Genomic DNA, 19,367 nt, shown 5'->3' with positions numbered 1-19,367 from the left:
TCACTATGTCCAGCAAGAATTCTACCAACGTCCCACCAATTATTAACTTGCACGGGTTTGTCTGGGGGAATGTCGCATTATCTCCCGTAACTAGGGAAACATCAGAAACAGCTGTCTTGCTGTTGTCTATAACGGCAGCTTTGACTCGCAGACAAAAAAACAAAACAAAAACATGAATACTTTGCTTTGGTCAGCTTCGTTTAGGGAATTATTAGAGACAGAATTATTTTTTATCATGACCTCGAAGGATTGTTGGATATGGAAATAAAAATGAGGACAAATGTACGGTATTTATCGCCAAGATCAAAGACATGGTATATGCTTTATGGCCAAATCTGAGTATAAAGAGAGATAAGTTATCGTGTTGCACATGTTTACCGCACATGACACAGCTCATCTGGGAAAGAGAGCTGCTCAAAGGTATAGCAGTAAATGCTTCCCCATCTGGAGACCAGATGGGGAAAAACTTATGAGGCTAAAACTTTTTTTCTCGGCCGCGCCTCCAACAACCCTGAGGAAATGATCAGCCGTCTTCTTTCTGAAAGAATCAACGGAACCGTTGTGCTTTTGGCGGCAAAAACCACTGATGAGGCGTGAGCATACTAATATTCTTCTGACCAGTCGATCTGCATCAAAACAGCCGAGCTTCCCATGTACGATGTTGATGAGTCTCCACGGGAAAAAAATGCCAACTGCTCTCCGGTTCAATGTCAAAGTAATCCACGCTCGACAGAGGGTCCATCACAATGGAATTTCTCCATTGTGAGACAAATAAAGGTTTTCTTACCTTATCTTATCTTCTTATCCATCCATCCGAGATCCGAACCGCTTCTCCTCACGAGGGTCGCGGGCATGCTGGAGCCTAACCCAGCTGTCTTGGAGCAGTAGGCGGGGGACACCCTCAACTAGTTGCCAGCCAGGCACACATCGACAAACAACAACCATTCACACTCACAGTCAAGCCTCGGGATAACATAGATTGTATAATTAACCTACCATGCTTGTTTTTGGAATGTGGAAGGAAACCAGAGTACTCGGAGAAAAACCCACGCAGGCACGGGGAGAACGTGCAAACTCCACATCAGAAAAGCCCCAGCTCGGATTGGAAGCCTGGACTCGACAGCGCGTGTTTCTGCTATTGGTGCGGCTATGGTGGACACAACAACTGTCTTCATGGCCTTAAAAAGAAGTTCTCTCCTGGGGCAGTTTTCTCTCAACAATGGCTGCCTTATCCTCACGAGGTGCTTCAGTGTGCCCCTGTGTGAAATGCACGCGAGGCAATACTACATAACCAGAAAGATGTTGCAAATATGATACGTTGTTAAAAGTCGTTTCATAGCACGTGGCTGCAATTCTCAGCAAATATGTCGTATATTCTGGGAGCTGATACTGTATACTCAGCCTTTCAAGTCATCGCCCCTGAAGAGGCATCCTTTGACAAGCTTGGAGCTGAGGCCACGCAAGTTGCCCTTGTAAGCAGTAGCAATGGAAAATAGTTTGACACGACCGCAAAGTGCGGTTAAGCCGACATTCCAGCAATGTTGTAATTTTTGCTGTCTTTAGACAATGCTTTATTCTGCAGGATACATTTACACTTATATAAAACACTAAACCTTGCACTGAAACGGGAAGTGCTTCCGCCCTTGTATAACTATGTCCTTGATATCATAATGTTGTGCCAAAGGTTCCTCCAATCAAACAGTTGGCAAAAACAAATACAAGTATAGCCCTACCGTATTATGTCACCAGCTGTTGTGTAAACACACCTTTCTGTCATGGTCAGGGCTTCATGATGAAACCTGACCACCTTTTAGAGAGAGATAGTAAATTTGCTATCTTTATCACACTTTATAAAGTGTATAAATAATCACTCGACTTTTTATCTTTGAAGATTCTCCAACCTGAGACACTGTAGGCAAGTCACCAGGAAAACTACAATCACATGAGAACCGTTTGGCTAATTCAATTTGCCAACAAAATAGAGGAGGAGAACTCAAAATTATGCGACTGTCCTGCCCAGACAAATGGAATGATAAATGCCAAATGATTTAGGCTGAAAAAAAAAAAGAAAAATTGCAAGAGCATGCGATCTTGTTGATGACACTGCTGTCTTCTGTTAAATATAGCTTTCTGTTATTTTTTTCCTGTCTGTCTAAAACAGTTTTTCACCCAGATTCCATCCCTCTCTTAATTTCTATACCGCTTATCGCAACTTCGGTCGTGGGTGTGCCGGAGTCTAACACAACATACTAATTCGGCCGGAAAAGTAAGCCAACATAATACAATATAAAATAATTCCACATTCATCCAGCCAGATTTTGCTTTATGATGCATCTCAAAGGAAGAAGCATATTCACAATTTGCTTCAAGGTTCAGCCCAGTGGCACAGGTCTGTCGGGGAGGCAGGACAAGTAGCCGTCAGTCATGTCGATGAAGGCAATATGTGTATGTGTGTTTGTTTTCTGCTGAGAAAAGGCCCCAAAAAAAATAAAAATAAAAAATAAAAATAAGAGAGGACAACGGACCTGTTCCTGGCCGGTGGGGAGAAGGCGGTATTGTATATGGACTGTCTATTCTGCAAAAAGGACTTTAAGGTGCAATTGTTGAGATTTTATTTAATAGAATGCAACGGCTGCAGGTTGAAGTCCGTGCTATTTGAATTACGCTAACTATGGTGGCCCAGAGATGAGACACTTGGTTTTTTTTTTTTTGTTTTTTTTTTGAGCAGAAGTCCAAGTAAAATGTCATCTCAAACAACTTTTCGTAGTAACTCAAGTGACGGGGTAGGTGTATGGCTGTTGTTGCATCTGTTGGTGTCATGTTGAGGAAATGCGTTCGCCGTGCTTGTCTATTTTGGGTACCCGTAGCAGAAATGACAAAACAGGGAAACGTCAGTGGAAGTTTTTAAGATTACGTGATATGCTACAAGGAGAGACCATGTGGTCCAGGGGAATGCAAAATTGTTTTATTTTCGGCAATATTATTAACAAATGCATAGACAAGACATGAAAACAGTGAGACTAGTGTGACCCAAAAAAAACCCCATCATAAAATCCATGATTGTATATTTGTTTTCCGTTGCTATAATTGCTCCCTAGTCCAAGAAATGCTATGAATAGCAAAAAGTGACCCGAGCAAGCAAAAAGATGCACCCACCCACTGCTCTTCATCCCCATTCAAAGGAAAATGCAACAGGCAACCACACCAAGACCTTTTCATTTCAGAAATGGAACCATGGAACTGAAAGATTAAAATGTCTTTTTTTAACACATTACTGCAAACACAAACATTACGGTTCATCCGTCAGGTTTGGATGCATTCAGCCCAACTCCTGCCATTATTTATGGAATGGTGAGCAGTGTCCACATAATGAGATGTCAAATAGACTCTCAGGATGTTGCACTTACAGTATTTGCATACAGACAAATATTTTACTCATTTTTATTTCTTTCATTCGTTTGTTTGTTTTTTATACCAGAACCCTTTTAAATTCAGATGTTGACAGACAGCAAAATACACCATTTTGATTTGGGGGGGTTGATTGAACTCTACAGTAGTCCTTGTCCCTGGGGACGTGGGTGTTTTTCCAGCATGCGTCTCAATATTTAATAGTCCACTGCTTGACGCTGGCATCATGAGAAGTGGTGACCAGAGTATTTGCGTCAATCCAAGACAGGCCGCTGACGTGGTGCAACTTGTGACAGTCTACAGATATCACAAAACAAGTTTATTAATACTCTGAATTTTTATTTATTTTTTTGTGACATGATGCATTTATCGTATGTGAGCGCCAGGTCGAGGACTATGTGACTTAAGTCAATAACTATGTATGTCTGGATACCAAGCTGTTTGGCCTACCTTGCAGCCTCAGCCGCTTGTCTGCATCATCAACTGTCCAGATAAACACCATCATGTCCATCCCACCGGTTGCAAAGTGCTCATTATCAGGTGCCCAGGCTAAAGTAACTGGTTTGGCGTGGTGTCCATAAAACTCATTTTTGAGCTTGGATAAAAAAAAAAAGAAAGATTTTAAGCAGAGGAGGGCGTTAAGCAATAAAACATGTTAAATGATTTATTTAAAAAAAAAAAGATGGATATTTACCGAGTAGCCATCCGTCACACAAAAGACTGTAGCCACTTTCTTGTCATCTATGACAGCCAGATAGGCTCCATTGTTAGAGTAAGCCATATCAGTGATCGCCCCTCGAGCCTGTATGGTTTTTCCTTCATCCTTCAGAGTATTGCCTTGGACCGAGTACAGACGAATTGTACCATCCTGCGGAAGAGAAGAATGGGGGTAAGAGTCCTTATCTACCAGGAGCAATTAAATGCGTTCATATTTTTTTTTTTTATATTCATAGTTAGAAGATTGTTCACATTTTGGTGGTTTTGCTCCCCAGACGCAGGCATGCCAAGCAGCTCAGAAGGGCCATTTTAGTCCCAAGAGATAGCTCAGCTACCAGCAGCTGTCGTATTTAGTCACTTCAGGCTGGATAAAGGTTCAGCTTTGACAAGTCTGTTCTTTAGGACTCCCACTTCATTGCATACAATTCTTAGCTAAATGCTTAAATATTCGTGCCTTCAATTTTCTGTGTGGATGTATGTTTCATGCTCCAGTTTCTTTTGATGGATGAATTGGTGGGTGCGTGTTCTTGTGTAACTGGATCACGGCTGATTGAGGAGGACTACATCCCTACGCTTTGACATTCCACTTACTGCTCCCCCAATGGCGGCAGTGCTCCCTGCAGGATCGAGAGCTCCAACTTCAGGTTCATAGCCAAGGTTGTCCAGCGTGAAGACATTTTGTTTGTTCTTCAGTAAGACAACCTAGAAAAACCCACACAGCAGATGAGCTTCAAGACTAGCTTAAGGGATTTGTTAATGTAGAGCCTTCAATGATATTCTAATGACTAACACTATATTATGTAGTAAGGAATCTTAGACAGCAAAGAAAAGAGATTGATTACCTGCCCAATGCACACAACCAGTGTTAGGCCCCCTTGAGCGGCTGAGATGCTTTTAGGCTGGGAAGCCATTTTCACCACATCAGAGGCACTGAAAACACACACCATTGTACGCTGCTTTTATTTATGTTTAGCATAAGGGCCCAACGTCATTGGAATTAGGTTTGTAGTACCATTTCTCTCTTTTTTAATGTAAACCTCTGCATAACATTAAAGAAAATGAAGGGGGTGGGGGGGATTTCCCATTGTGTCTTTTGAGGTTTCACTCACTGAACTTCTTATCTCATACACCGTTTGTGGGCGCACGTGGTCAATTCAGAGGGGGGGGGGGGGGGGGGGGGACTACAGCTAATGCTCCATGCGCACACTGAGAATGAGAGTGCCACTGCCGCCTACTGTAGTAGATGTGCGATTACACTTAATTCTCGTACAGAGAGAAAAAAAAAAAAAGACATCATATTGGACACTGGTATTGCACCGGGGGAGCACGTAAATGCAAGAACTGTGTTTAAACCTACCGACAGCATCTACAAACAATGCAAAGTTGCTTCCAGACGCACATGCAATTAATGCTCATTTCAAATGTCTCTCAAATACGGGATGGCCTCTACCTGTAATCCTTCTTGTTGATGCTGGTGTAGCGCGCCGTGTCATCCATGCTGCATGTCACCACTTCATCAGCAACGTTGACAACCATTTTGCTCACCTGGTTGCTGTGGCCCTTTCCTGAGAAGCAATCATTCTCTCCGGTTTCTGCATCCCAGTAATGTGAGACTCCCGTTAAGAGAAATGATGGCAGAAATATGTATGTTGACTAAACTTCTGTTTCGTTATTTAGCACAAATGCCAAATTTTAACCCTCGCACTGTCGTACTCACTGCATGTCAATATAATGTGCATCCTGACATCTATTTTCCACTTTCTTCCAATTCGGTGTCATGACATTTTATATTGGCATAAAATGGTGTTGAGCTAAAGGGGAACGCATAATAAGCGAGAGGAAAATCTGTTGAAATGTGCAAACGGTTGAGAAGGATATTGATGTGGCCATCATGACTCCCCGTGTAGATGTATGGTCGTCCATCACTTCTGTGAATTGTCACACACTGGATGGATTTGCTGTGGCCCTGTAGGAAGAACAAGTCAAAGCTATAACTAGGCCGAATGGCGGCTGAAAAATTTCTGTGAGTCCGACCTTGATGGTGCGTGTGGGCCGGTCAGGATTGTTCTTATCCAAGTAGTTAATGTAGCCTGTCAGGGAGATGCTGAGGAGGTAATCGTTCTGCCACAGACAGCCCAGCTGCTGATCCGCCACCTCATTGCCCATGTTGAAGGTGGTGACTGCGGTACCAGCGCCAACATCCCAGAGCTTGACGGTCTTGTCGCCTGAGGCGGAAATCAACTGGGAGCTGTCTGCGCTCCAGCTTACCTAGGGAGGAAAACAGAACGGGGATGGTGTTTTTCAACTAATCAACCATGCCCAGTGGCGTAGCTCATTCACAAGAGGATGTGTGGCTCTCTCCAACCAGTCCAAGATTTACCCACAACTCAACTCCACTGTACTTGCAGGGCACTTTAAAAACAACCATCGCTGTGTACAACGTGCTGTCGATGGAGCTAAATTAATTCATACAACCACAAACAAAATTAATAACCAAAACAGTAGAAAGCACAAAAAACAGTCAAACTCAAAATCAAGTCTCATGCAGAGTCAAAAGCCAAAGAATATACCGTCTTTAACCCTTTCACGTGACCATACTTCACACGCTTGTCAACGCAAAAGCCGGCCACAAAAAGTCAGTGTTAGCAACGCTACAGTGCTAATCAAAGGCTAAATTCACTTTTCAAGTGGTAAGGGGCCAAACTTACAGCATATATTCCTCCTTTATGAGCCTTATCTCCTCCCAGGCTGCCGACACGCTCACCGTTACCTCCATCAAAGATGAGAATCTGACAAAAAGAAATGGATTTCACGGAGACAAATGCCACGCGGATGTCCGCACATTATTTGAGAACATTTAATTGAAATAGTCAGTTGCGATTTTCTTCAGGTAATGAGAATATCTCATCGCCTCGAGGCTTACCTGGCCGTCAGCACTGGCTGTAGCGAAGTGACTTCCATCAGGAGAGAAACGAACACAGTTGACAAACTGGCTGTGATCCTGTCAGCAAGCAAGCAACATATTAATCTGTCTTGTATTACACTAAAACAACAATATCAGATTTTTTTTTGTACATAAATTTTATAGGTTCAGCCCCTACCGCCTTTTAATTTTGAGACTTCAATATGGTCAAAAACATGAAGTCAGGATAACATGGAGTATTTTGGTTGGTCTTTTTGTTTTTCTTTTCAATTTGGGGGGAAAAAAAAAGTCTCAGCAATCATTCAATCCAATTTATTAAGGAATGTGAAATAAATAAATAAATAAACAATACCCCAACTGAAATAAAAAGATTATTACTCACACGTATCGAGAATTTGAATTTGAAAGGAGGCCCCTCAAAAAAAGAGCCAGAGGAGTCATCGGCGCCGGTGACCATCCGGTAGGGACGTTTTTGACGAATGTCTACGCTGTTGATTAATTTGGAGTGGCCGGAAATACTTCCGACTGAAGAACCGCTGTCCCACAGAAACACAGCCCCGAACCTTCAGAAAGAAATACAAAACGGAAAGCACTCATTCTCAAGTGTGGCGCGCGTACCCTTACGGTGGCGGTACAAGAAAGAATCACTGCCTGAAATAAAAATTAAAAGAACAACTGTGATATGCCATTCAAAGAGATTTATCCTGGACTAGAGAAGACGTATAATTGTAGCTTTGCATGTAAAATGACTACAAAGCCCAAACTATTCCGGTCAATGAAATAAATCATCAGAACCATCAAAGCGTGTACATATTTGTAACTTTTTGATTGTTTTTTTTTTTTTACCCAATTCAAGCTATATTGACACTGATTCATTTGTTTGTGTACAGATGCACTCACATCTTTCTGCACTCACATCTTTCAAACCAGCATTTGTTACATCCCTAACAAACAATTGAGACTACAAATTAAATTCTTCAACAAAAAAAAAGGCCCATCTGTTTCTTCAAATAATTTTGTGAGGTCTTCCATGCATGAAAAATGACTGGTTTGTCGCGCTTTGCCGTTTCTAATTGCAAAAACTGGGTTGCTCAATCTATCATTTTTGAATGACAAACGAAACGACTTTTATATTTGGGTCCCATGACTTTAAGACGGTTTCATCTCTCTTGGTGCCATTTGTGTACAATCACATTCAATTGTCTAATCGTTAAAATTATTTTAACACAACACATAGGGAAAAACTAGCAGTAAGACATGACTGCTCATATGTCATATTTTGCTGTGAAGTCCTGCACAAAGTTGAAGATGACGGTCGGTGACAAGCTTCATTTCGATATCTAAAACGGAACGCCAGATGCTCACTTCTCTCGTCCATCCCCAACCACAGCAATCCTCTTGCTGTCCTCTGTCCACGCGATGTCCTTGACCTTGCCTGATATTGGGGTGTACTCATACTTGAGGAGGTGCTCCTTCTGCGTGGTGTCCCAGATGCGGATCTTTCCTGATACATCTTTAAAAAAAAAAAAAAAAAAAGATTCATAATTATAATAAAAATTCACAAAGATTTTATTGCGGTGATACATTATGTCCACCGACAGTATGTGATACATTTTCTGACATGGACTCTTTTTGTTACCTCCAGAAGCGATGTAGAATCCACTGGGGGCATACTTTGCCACAGAAACTGAATGGGCATGTTCGGTGTAAATGTCTGCTATGGCTGGGTTCTTCAAAGAGGGAGGTGAGAAAAAAAAAAGATATCAGCTGATCTGAATCTGCAAAACTGAAATAAGTTTGTAGCTCACAGTGTTTTTGGGTTTGTTTTCTAGAATCTTTAGTGAGCCTTGCAATTGTGCCTACACACCGAGAAAAATATATATTGTGTACCGGTACGTTAAGGCGACAGTACACTGGAATCCCTGAACAGGTGTTTTCAAATCTGTCTGATAATTAATGCTGGAGGCTTATAGATAGCATGAGAGACAGCGGTTGACTTCTGAGGTATCGTTCTGCTTTTCGGTCACAGAGCTAGTTAGAAATCCTCGAGTTTCTGTCATGACCAGGTTTTTCCTCAGGCTGGGCATGCATAGTATCGGGTTGCCACATTTTCACTTCCTGGATTCGGAGTGGGTGCATACACGACAAAATAAAATGTCTCTAAATTGACGTTTAGAATTGTTTTTTTTAAAAATTAATTACATGGATGTTCCGGATGATGACACACTTCCCGTTGGTGTAGAGGAAGTTATTGCCTTTGGGATCACCACCAATCACTTTGGCAACTCCCCTTTCCATCTGCGGGAGACTGGCAAACACTTGTCCTAAAAAGAAATGATGAAAATTGTTCATGTCTGAGAAATAGTAAACTTGATTTAAAAAAAAATTACTTTACTCATATATTCTCATTTCTCCTATACTCATTCCACCTCGACCAATGTTTCCCAACCAGAGTGCCGTTGCACATAATGTGCCTTTGGAAATGATGCAATTTAATTCATCAGAAAAAAATGGGATTCATTAAAAACAAATACAGTATATCTTTACTCTGCTATATATGTGAGTGGCGTATAGTAACAGGCAGAACAATTAAATCTAGGTGCAATTAATTTGTTACCATTCAAAATCAGAATAGGTGATCGTTTAGGTTCAAGTTTAATTAAACACAACCAGATTTCACAATCTTATTTTTACCAATAAAATTGAGATGATAATTACTTCAGTATTCATTCTTACTGTGACACTTTAGTTTGGTGGTTTGTCTTGAGATGTTTCAAATGAAAAATGGGTGCCTTGTCTCAATAAAAGGTTGCTGAAACACTGATGTTTAATACGCAGAGCATCCTTCAAGCACATTTGGGAAAAATATACTAATTGCCTTCGGCATCCTCACCATCACAGTCATTTTGTTTTCTTAATACAGAGCCACATTTCATTTATATGTTTGTTCACCAGCACAGAAGCCATATGCATTATCACAAGTGGAGCAGCAAATGTAGGAGCAGCTTAATATGCACGACAGCTTCCGCATTGACTATAGTTTTTTTCCCCAGCTTTTTTTTTTTTTGGAGCGTGGGTTGTTTTTTCATCACCTGAAATCAGTAGATAAGACCATGCAGTAAACGCGCTTTAAAATCAGTAAGCACCAATAGGTGGGGTTTCCTGGAGGAAGAGGGGAGATCCAGCCAGTTCTGGCATGTCATAACAATGCGTGATCACATTAACACACAACACCGTGACACACGCTAACTCACAAAAACAACAAGCTAAATCACAAACGTTCTAAGACGGGAAACATTTCTGACCGGATCAACTAACCGTTAAAATAATCATACACACACAAGGCAACCAGAGTTTTATAAGTGTCTGGTTCACAAGGAAGGATGTGTCAAAAATCCTCGTATCAGCTGAGGGCGAGGCTAGCTAGCTAACTTTGTGCTAAACGACTGACTGGCTTGAGGAAAGAAAAACACATAAATAGAGACATCCGTTGCATTTTTTGTGAGGCAACTCAGCATGCATACTCACTCAGTTCATACGACATTGTTCCTGTTGATCACTTGCTTTGAAGTTGCACTTTGAAATCAATGAATCAGTGGAGCCAGCAGGTTGAGAAGCACTCCCTGGACACACAAACCCGGAAGCAGGTAGCGCCCTCACGCCGCTTGGCTTTGCCCATATATGGTAAACTCACATACCACGCTGCCACTGTCATCCACTGAAGAGGCACCAATTAACTTAACATTTTGCCCCGAAATTAAACTCGCAGGCTCCAAGCAATGAGCCCACCCACCAATTACTTCGTCATCTCGTAACATTTTGTGTAGTATGATTTTTTATTTTTAAACCGGGAGTGGTGCCACATACAAAAGCTATAAATTAAGAAGTGAATGTAACATAGAGTTACTCCTCAGGCAGATTTTCAGTCCTCCAACAGTTACATTTATAACTACAGGTACCCATAGTTTTTACTTATTAAAGGATTATAACCAGGGGTGCACTGCAGCGGTGCACAGGCGCACATGCATACCGAAAACATTGAAAACGCACCCGGTTCATCACTGCGCCTATGCAGACCAAATATTTTGCATTTTCTTTTTGAGGGGACATAGGAGAGCATGTGGGGCTAATACTGAACTAATCTTGTTGTGAATGAACAAACCGAATGCATTATCTTCTTCCACTGATTTTTTTTTTCTTTCTTAGGTTAGTTGAGCTGGGCTTTGAGTCTGTTCTGCATGCCAACCCCCCGCAAATGGCGCCATTTGTTGGCCTGCGAACATGACTAATCGTGGCGGGGTCGCAAACGAGACGGCGGACATCGAAGGAGTCTCAAAGGTGTCCAATTTTGTTTCATTGACCCTTACTGTATAGCACTTACTGTATATTTTATGGAGTCTAAATAGACTGGGCTATGTGGCCAATATTTTAGTCGCCTTGCGTGGATGACCAAATATAATACTGTCCTAAAAAGGGCTTGCTATTTGAGTTCTGCTCTTCCACATAATGACAGCGAAATCGTTCTGTATTCCAACAGTCACTGTCATTGGACTGAAATAGGACTGGGAATCCCTTGATCTATTTAGGATGGGGACCATGTCAAGTGATGACACTGCACGCTTCCATAATATCGCGTTGCAAAGATATAATAATAAAAAGAGGGGCATCCAGCCATCGCTTAACAGGGATGCATGTATAAGATTGTACTAACCAACTTTGACCAACGAGACATGTTATTTTGCTTTCTCCAAACATTATTCATCAATCAAACTTCAATAGGTTCATTCAAGTATTTTATATCCTGCAAGTACCAATGTGTCTAGTTTCTGAACATGCTGTACAGTATATGTTAATTTGTCAAACACTGTCTTCAATTAAGTTTTGTTGCGGGTTTCGAACAATTTCCCTGACGTTGCTTTCTGATTAGTTTTGTGTTACGCCAAAGTCCTGGTGGAAACGGTGTAACTTTTTTTTAATCTTAGCAAACCTCTTCGAAACAAATAAACAAAATAACAAGAAATGCAGTGTACATCCTTACCGTGTCACTGCGCACATTTTCCACTTGGTGGCGCCATCACAGGATAACTGCCGCTACTCCACGAAGAAGAGAGTGGTTTCTGTGATTATGGCTGCTGTCATGAGAAGTGGACTGGTAACATTGTTCAAGGTGAGTGCGCAAATGTTTAAAAGCTGATTTTTTTATTCACAACAGTAAATGCGAAGTGTAAGATATCCCACTGACCGTGTCTTTTGTGATATTTGATATCAATCAAGTTTTTTTCTAGTGTCCCATACGGATTTGTCCTAACACTTCCCCGTTACTACTCTCCTCTGAAAGCATTTCTGTCCTTCGGGCTTCCTTATTCCTTCGTTGGTTTAACAAGTCCTTCTAAATAAAGTAATCGCCAAAAGTAAAAAGGGAACTTGAATAGGCATCAGCCTTCCGATACAATGCAGAAAGTTGTGCAGTGACTGATCCCTATTTGCCTAATAATCTCTTAGTCGGTGTGAAATGTGGGCCGTCAAATTGATCACAAAGACGATGTACCCTCAGGAAGCCATGGCTTACTCTGGATACACATTTATATTGAGCCTGTTATTTCATTATTGTGCCTACCACATTAACCTAACATAGAAAAAAAACTAATTATTGTGGTCTATCCTTGGGATTTAGCATGATATCATCCAATCCTCGGTGTGTTTTTTTAAATGTCTTCAGGGTCTGAGTGGCCCACAGTGGCAGCAGCTTTTCTGTCGACCCTTGAGCATATCTGCGGTTCGCTCTGGTTCCGAAGTGCCGCCCGCTCGTGCAGATGCAACCTTTAAGGTCACGATGGTTCCAGGAGATGGTGTTGGACCTGAGCTGATGTCTGCAGTCAAGGATGTGTTCAAAGTACTTTCTCTAATGATTCAAATGAATCGGAACCTGTCGATAGTCAGGGAACGTCTTCATATGTGTTCTAGTACATATACATTATATAAAGTTGTCCTTTCGTCCAATTATATTAAATGAATAGATTTTACAGCTACTAATTCTAGATCTGTATTGTGTTTTACTTCATTCTTAAAACCGAATGTAAATTCTGTACTACTTGCTGTGCACTTTTCTCTTATTTGCCCCCAACACAGGCAGGCGATGTCCCTGTGGAATTTGAGGTGTTTCATTTGAGTGAAGTACAGAACATGGCCAGCGAGGAGAAGCTTGAGCAAGTGTTGAACTCTATGAAGAGCAACAGAGTAGCAATTAAAGGTATTTCACCTGACCGATTAATTAGTCTCAAGTTTGGGTTATAAAGGAAGAAAAAACATTATTTCATGTTTTTGATTGTTCAGGAAAGATCCACACACCCATGGAGAACAAAGGGGAATTGGCTTCATATGAGATGAAACTGAGGTGCAACTGAGACTATATCATTGTCTTCCTATATTTTGATTCAGTTATTTTTCTTAAAAAATAAAACCAAACACCTCGATGCTCTTTCATCAGACGTAAACTGGACCTGTTTGCCAATGTGGTTCATGTGAATAGCTTGCCGGGCTATACCACGCGCCACAACAATTTGGACCTTGTGATCATCCGAGAACAGACAGAGGGGGAGTACAGCTCCTTGGAGCATGAGGTAAACCTGATGATTCCTTAGGTTGAAGAAGGACAGCGGACAGAAAAATACTTGCTGCAGTTGAAAAATAACATGGGTTGCTTTGAGGGGATGCTATTACTTCAGTGCGCCGCATTAAAGGTCAGGGGTCACCAAAATGGGACCTCTGAAAAACAGATTGGTGTAAAAGTAACTCACTAGTGAGTCGGTCATCTAAAAAAATCATAATAATAAAGCGCCACATATCAGTGATTTTAGATGACCAAACCGTAGCAGGAGTGCAGACAAGCTAGTGGATGCAATCATAAGAAGGGATAATTTACCATTGAATAATTTCCACAAATTCGTCTAAGTGTGTATCAAACTGGTAACCCTTCGCGTGAATCAGTGCCCAAGAAATGCAGTAGCTCTCTGGTTACAAAATGCTGGTGACCTCAGATCTATAGTTGTTGGAGACAAGGAATTTTCTTGCTTTTCCAGAGTGTGACCGGTGTGATTGAATGTCTGAAAATCATCACCAGAAAGAAGTCAAGGCGCATCGCCAAGTTTGCCTTTGATTATGCCACCAAGAAGGGGCGAAACAAGGTCACAGCTGTTCACAAGGCCAATATCATGTGAGAAAAGCAGATTGAATTCCTTTCCTCTGTGCATATATGGAAGCGTATCCTCATATACTCATCGGTTGAATGATATTATTTGTGTCATAACAACCCTTGCCCTCATCACTTTGTCCAATAACAGGAAATTAGGCGATGGCCTTTTTCTGCAGAGCTGTGCGGAAGTGGCACAGCTCTACCCCAAAATCAAATATGAGAACATAATCATCGATAACTGTTGCATGCAGGTAAATATACATTTTCGTCCTCCCCAATTCAGTCATAATTTGAATGTGTTTTCATGGGTGTGCCCATGAGCGGTTGAAATTCCCAAAACATTTCGAAATTTCTGGTTTGTTCATTCTCTTTGTTTAATTCGGCTACGTTCTGCTGTTGCGTTGTTTCCCCTGATACAGTTGGTTCAGAACCCTTACCAGTTTGATGTGCTGGTAATGCCCAACTTGTATGGAAACATTATTGACAACTTGGCAGCAGGACTGGTAGGAGGGGCCGGCGTTGTTCCCGGCGAAAGCTACAGTGCAGAATATGCAGTTTTTGAAACGGTATCTTTCTAACTTCCATTTCTCCTCTTTGCTTCAAATTTTGTTGCTGATTTCACTCACTGGTCCCTTGTCGTATGTGTTGAGCAATCCCCGTATCCCCGTCTGACACGTTTTGTGACGGGTACCCAGAATACATTTCTTTCCTCTCATTTTTTTTGTTCTCTTTTAAGGGTGCCCGCCATCCCTTTGCACAAGCAGTAGGCAGGAACATTGCCAACCCCACAGCCATGCTGCTGAGTTCCGCAAACATGCTCCGGCACCTCAAGTAAGTCAACTTCTGACTTAATGAGTTTAGAATTCACTTCATGGCAGCCTATTCCAATAACACGTGATTGATGTGGTTAGCGCGTCGACCTCACAGTGCAGTGGTGCAGGGTTCGATTCCAGCCCGGCTTTCCTGTGTGGAGTTTGCATGTTCTCCCCGGGCTTGCGTGGGTTTTCTTCGGGTACTCCGGTTTCCTCCCACATTCCAAAAACATACATTGTAGGTTGATTGAACACTCTAAATTGTCCCTAGTTGTGAGTGTGAGCGCAGATGGTTGTTCGTCTCTGTGTGTCCTGCGATTGGCTGGCAACCGGTTTAGGGTGTCCCCGCCTACTGCCTGAAGACAGCTGGGATAGGCTCCAGCACGCCCTGTGACCCTTTTGAGGATAAAGGGGATCAGAAAATTGTTGGATGGATGTATAATTTTAATCATGAGACAACATTTCTTTCAGCTCTTGTCTCATGTTTCACTTTTTCTAACTGATACTTCTGAAGTAATTTGCTCCATTGAACAATTTTGGCAGTAACCGGGACTGGGTGTTGCCAGTGAAATCGAACTCAGCTTTTCCAAAACTGTCCTTTTAGAAACTAAATTTTGTATCTGCTGAGGTCGTCCTTGTGAAATAATCAAATTCGCTTGATGATCTGGGTCTGATTTGGGAGAGCTGTCTCAAATCTGTGTCCATCCTGTGTGAAGCACTGCACATGTATCGCCAATCCTGTCATTGTTACCTGTTTTGTTTTGCAGTCTGGATTATCACTCCCAAATGGTGTCAGATGCTGTCAAAAGGGTCATCAAACAAGGGAAGGTGAGTGTGCACAAGCTGGTTTCTGCCTCATGCGGGCCTACTGCTCCATTCAGCCTCTCAGAATGTATTAACGCCTATTAATACAACAGATGTCACTAAAACCATTAAAGACGGATGTGAATATATAAAACCTGTCGAAACAAGCTGAAACCAGTGCTCGGTGTTTATGTGGCTTGCGTTCCACATTCCTGCTGTCAGCATTAACACTTACTTACCCACAAATTTCTTGTAACTGGGAAAGTATTGGAGATCTTGTTGCATTTCTTTTGTAGTCGGTCTCTTTCTCTTCTTGAAATGACTCAGACTGGCATGTGCCGCAACATGTCCAACATTCAGTCTCGGCTCACTGTCTGCTTGCCAGATGGCGTCTTGAAAATGCTCGGACTTTCAGCTCTTGTCGCTTTCTTAAGGAGTTGGCAGAAGGTGTTTGTATTTTGACACGCTTGTTCATCCGAGGCATGGAATGGCAACTGTTTAAATGTGATCATCAGCTGAAAGTGAAGTTTGCCATCCTGTTGTCCAATGCTCCTTTACAACTGCATGGAACCAACTTGGCTTTGCTTGCTAATGATACTTTTCCATTAGCTAAAGTAGGAAGTACCGGGTACTATTTGTTGTTCTTGGCTCAGTTCCATTCATAGTTTCCTACAGTGATACTTTTGAAGTGGAATTGCATTTGCCCCTAACTGAGGCGAGAAGAGCTTCACAAAGCGCTGGTAACTCCAGGAACCCGACATTTAAATCTAACCGTTGTGTATGTGTGTGTCTTTGCATGTCCCAGGTACGGACGCGAGACCTTGGCGGTTACTGTACCACGGGAGACTTTGTGCGTGCTGTTTTGGAAAACCTGCGATACCGATCTATTTAGATGTGTTCTTCCATTTACGTACACTTATGCATGATGTTTCTTGAATGTGGACATTGATATGTCACGAAATGTTATTTGGTGCTTGTCTCCTTGACCGCATGACGGTTGGCAAGATTTACTCATCTTATTAATGTGTTACTAGAATCTGACAATGATCATGGAGCTGCTGCTTAACAATGTATACACGAACAGAGCATCATTTCAACAATTAAAAGCTGGACCGCCACTCTACGCGAACGCTTAATGTTCTGTGACTTATCAAATGATTGAAATCCGTTTAAGTTCACAGCAAGGCAACCACCAATGCGGTGTGACGTTTTTCTACGTAATGAAACTGTTTGTTAAACCTCCTCAACTTTGGATTCTTTTGCAGGTCTTACTTTGCTCTACTGGGAGTTGTTTTTTTGGCGGGGAGGGCAGTGTGTGGGGGGGGGGGGGGGAGTTCAATACCGTTTGAGAATATTCATGTTTATTACCGTAATTCATTAAAAAGTGTAACCTATACAATTTGGTAAAGCAAATAAAGACAACTACAGACACACCCTTTTGAATTGGTATGCTCTTGTTGTTGTTATATGTGCTTGTTAAGCTTTAAAATCACCAATGGACCAGAGCAGACCATCTCCACTATTGGTGAATAAATTCGTATGTGAGCTGTATTGTTTCTTGTCTGCTGAAAACGGCATATTTTTGGCACCTAGGTGAATGGAACCAATTTTATTTCCCAGGGCAGGTTGTTAAGGCCATTTTTTAAACGGCCATTTTACGTGTATGCAAATATGATTCCGTTAATTGTAAATTCAGATAAGTCGGTTCTGGAATAAATATTTTTGCTGGATCCTGGTAGTGTTGGGTTTTTAGGACAAGCAATTGTACTGCTGAACTGTAAATAAACTCACATGATGCAACATTTGATGTACAGTACATCGAGTTTATTGAGAAAAACATAAATGCTGTTGTCTGTGCTACCATAAGTATGGTGAAGCGTTCCGGTTAATGAACGGATAACTCTTGTACTTGATCACACTGGTTTGTGCTGTTGTACATGGACTGTCTGGTGGGTTTATATCAGGAGGACACCGATATCCAGTTGCTCCTTGTGAATTTGTGTTTTGGGCGGGAATATGAGAGAGAGTGTAAGACTAAACTGAATAGCATTTGACACAACTAACTTTTACTGTGTTCTGTGGCGTTGTTTTTAAATGCTCTCGAGCATGCTGGCCTTCATACCGCATGTAGACATGTGCCGCTGCAGCTGTGCTTACATACAGTAATGCACTGTCCTTATGTTTGCAACAGGTGCGCACCGGAGACCTTGGTGGTTACGCCACGAGTGACGAGTTCACCCGAGCTGTCATCGCTAACCTGGCTGCTTAATCATTCAATCATTTGCAGCTCTGTCAGCTGCACAGACAGACACGGGCTTATTCATTTGCTTCCTGTGGACCTCCTCTCTCCACTGGACCCGCTCACACTTAACATCGTTGTCACTGATTAGATCTTGAAACAGACAACTGCAGTATCCCAAAAGTCTTATTATTGTTGTTGTTGTTGTTTTGCATGAAGTATTTTAGGCATTTCTTACAGTCATTCCTACTTGAATGTCACGAGTGTGCACAGCAGTGGTAAATGTTCTTTAACATTTCAGATTATGTATTATCTTAACTATTAAATTATATTGCCTCTTTGTTTATAATGAGATACGAAAAATAAAATGGGTGTGATGTGACAAACTGTCAGAATCTTTGTGTATTCACTGTTAGAGGAAGCACACACTTTGCAGCCACTTGACCTCACCAGATATATGACAGAAATGCTATTTTAGATAGGGACAAAATACATGCATATGTGCAAAATACGTGCTTTTAATATATTGCATTTTTCTGAAAAAAAATCTCTCAATGCATGTATAAACGATCCACTATCCTAACCCAACAGTATACATTTTTTTTCTATATTACGAGGGACTCTTGAATAAAAATGACCATTCAAGGCCATCACAAAATTGCTGAACAGCAAAACAATATTAAGTGCAAGAACTCGTTTTGTCATTTTTTTCTCACAAAAAAAAACTCACTTAAGACTGTCATTTTATTGAGATGATGTGTTTGTCCTGCATCGCATTCCACATCAGCAAAAGAATTGTCAGCCCTCCTCGTGTTCTGGACCAACGTAAAACCCAATGGGAGTGCAACTGGGCTCTGTCTGCAATCTAGTAGGGAATGGTGATATTACAATTCAATGGTGATATTACAATTCAAAACAACAGACAATGCTTGCAATCTAGTAGGGAATGGTGATATTACAATTCAAAACAACAGACAATGCTTATTTGCAGTTCCACATCTGCGAGTTTGCATATTCAAGGAATTTTTTCCCTTTAATAACTTTTCATACTTTGTTGAACTCCAGTTTTTCATGGGAACCGTATATGGGTGTCTTGAAAGGCGCTTATAAATAAAATGTATTATTATTATTATTATTATTATTGAGTGTTTATCAGCATTTTTAAAGAGCACTTTTATGTCTGTAAAAAGAAAAAAATATCTTTTTTTTTGGGTCATCATTATTTTTGTAATTCGTCAAGGGTCCATTAAGGGTGCCGTCAGTTGCCCATCC

At 41.4% G+C, this 19,367-nt stretch overlaps 2 protein-coding genes across 3 annotated transcripts; one reads left to right on the top strand and one right to left on the bottom strand.

Annotated features, from left to right (window-relative positions):
- Positions 1–2,943: 2,943 nt before the first annotated feature.
- wdr1 (WD repeat domain 1) lies at positions 2,944–10,718 on the bottom strand. The gene is made up of 15 exons (XM_086118494.1): positions 10,577–10,718; positions 9,251–9,372; positions 8,688–8,778; positions 8,414–8,561; positions 7,431–7,611; positions 7,049–7,126; positions 6,834–6,914; positions 6,160–6,393; positions 6,004–6,091; positions 5,576–5,732; positions 4,968–5,055; positions 4,717–4,827; positions 4,103–4,276; positions 3,859–4,003; positions 2,944–3,705 (listed from the first exon to the last, which is right to left on the bottom strand). Exons 1-15 carry the CDS (start codon positions 10,590–10,592, stop codon positions 3,599–3,601), a joined length of 1,821 nt encoding a protein of 606 aa, XP_085974620.1. The 5' UTR covers positions 10,593–10,718; the 3' UTR covers positions 2,944–3,598.
- A 1,414-nt stretch (positions 10,719–12,132) lies between these two features.
- On the top strand, positions 12,133–18,482 carry idh3b (isocitrate dehydrogenase (NAD(+)) 3 non-catalytic subunit beta). Of its 2 annotated transcripts, none has more exons than XM_086118396.1 (11): positions 12,133–12,215; positions 12,768–12,941; positions 13,178–13,298; positions 13,382–13,442; positions 13,536–13,668; positions 14,128–14,261; positions 14,389–14,491; positions 14,660–14,806; positions 14,977–15,071; positions 15,820–15,880; positions 18,048–18,482. In XM_086118396.1, the coding sequence occupies exons 1-11, from the start codon at positions 12,174–12,176 to the stop codon at positions 18,123–18,125; spliced, it is 1,149 nt and encodes a 382-aa protein (XP_085974522.1). In that variant the 5' UTR covers positions 12,133–12,173; the 3' UTR covers positions 18,126–18,482. The 2 variants fall into 2 exon arrangements, with proteins under 2 accessions (XP_085974522.1, XP_085974521.1); XM_086118395.1 differs by lacking the exon at positions 18,048–18,482 and adding an exon at positions 16,662–17,656.
- Positions 18,483–19,367: the final 885 nt, after the last annotated feature.

The sequence above is a fragment of the Hippocampus guttulatus genome, chromosome 8 (assembly GCF_054856545.1).
Source record: "Hippocampus guttulatus isolate MCC_2025c chromosome 8, RoL_Hgut_1.0, whole genome shotgun sequence".
NCBI lineage: Eukaryota > Metazoa > Chordata > Actinopteri > Syngnathiformes > Syngnathidae > Hippocampus > Hippocampus guttulatus.
The sequence above is the reverse complement of the archived record's forward strand: the minus strand, read 5'-3'. Positions and strand labels throughout refer to the sequence as shown.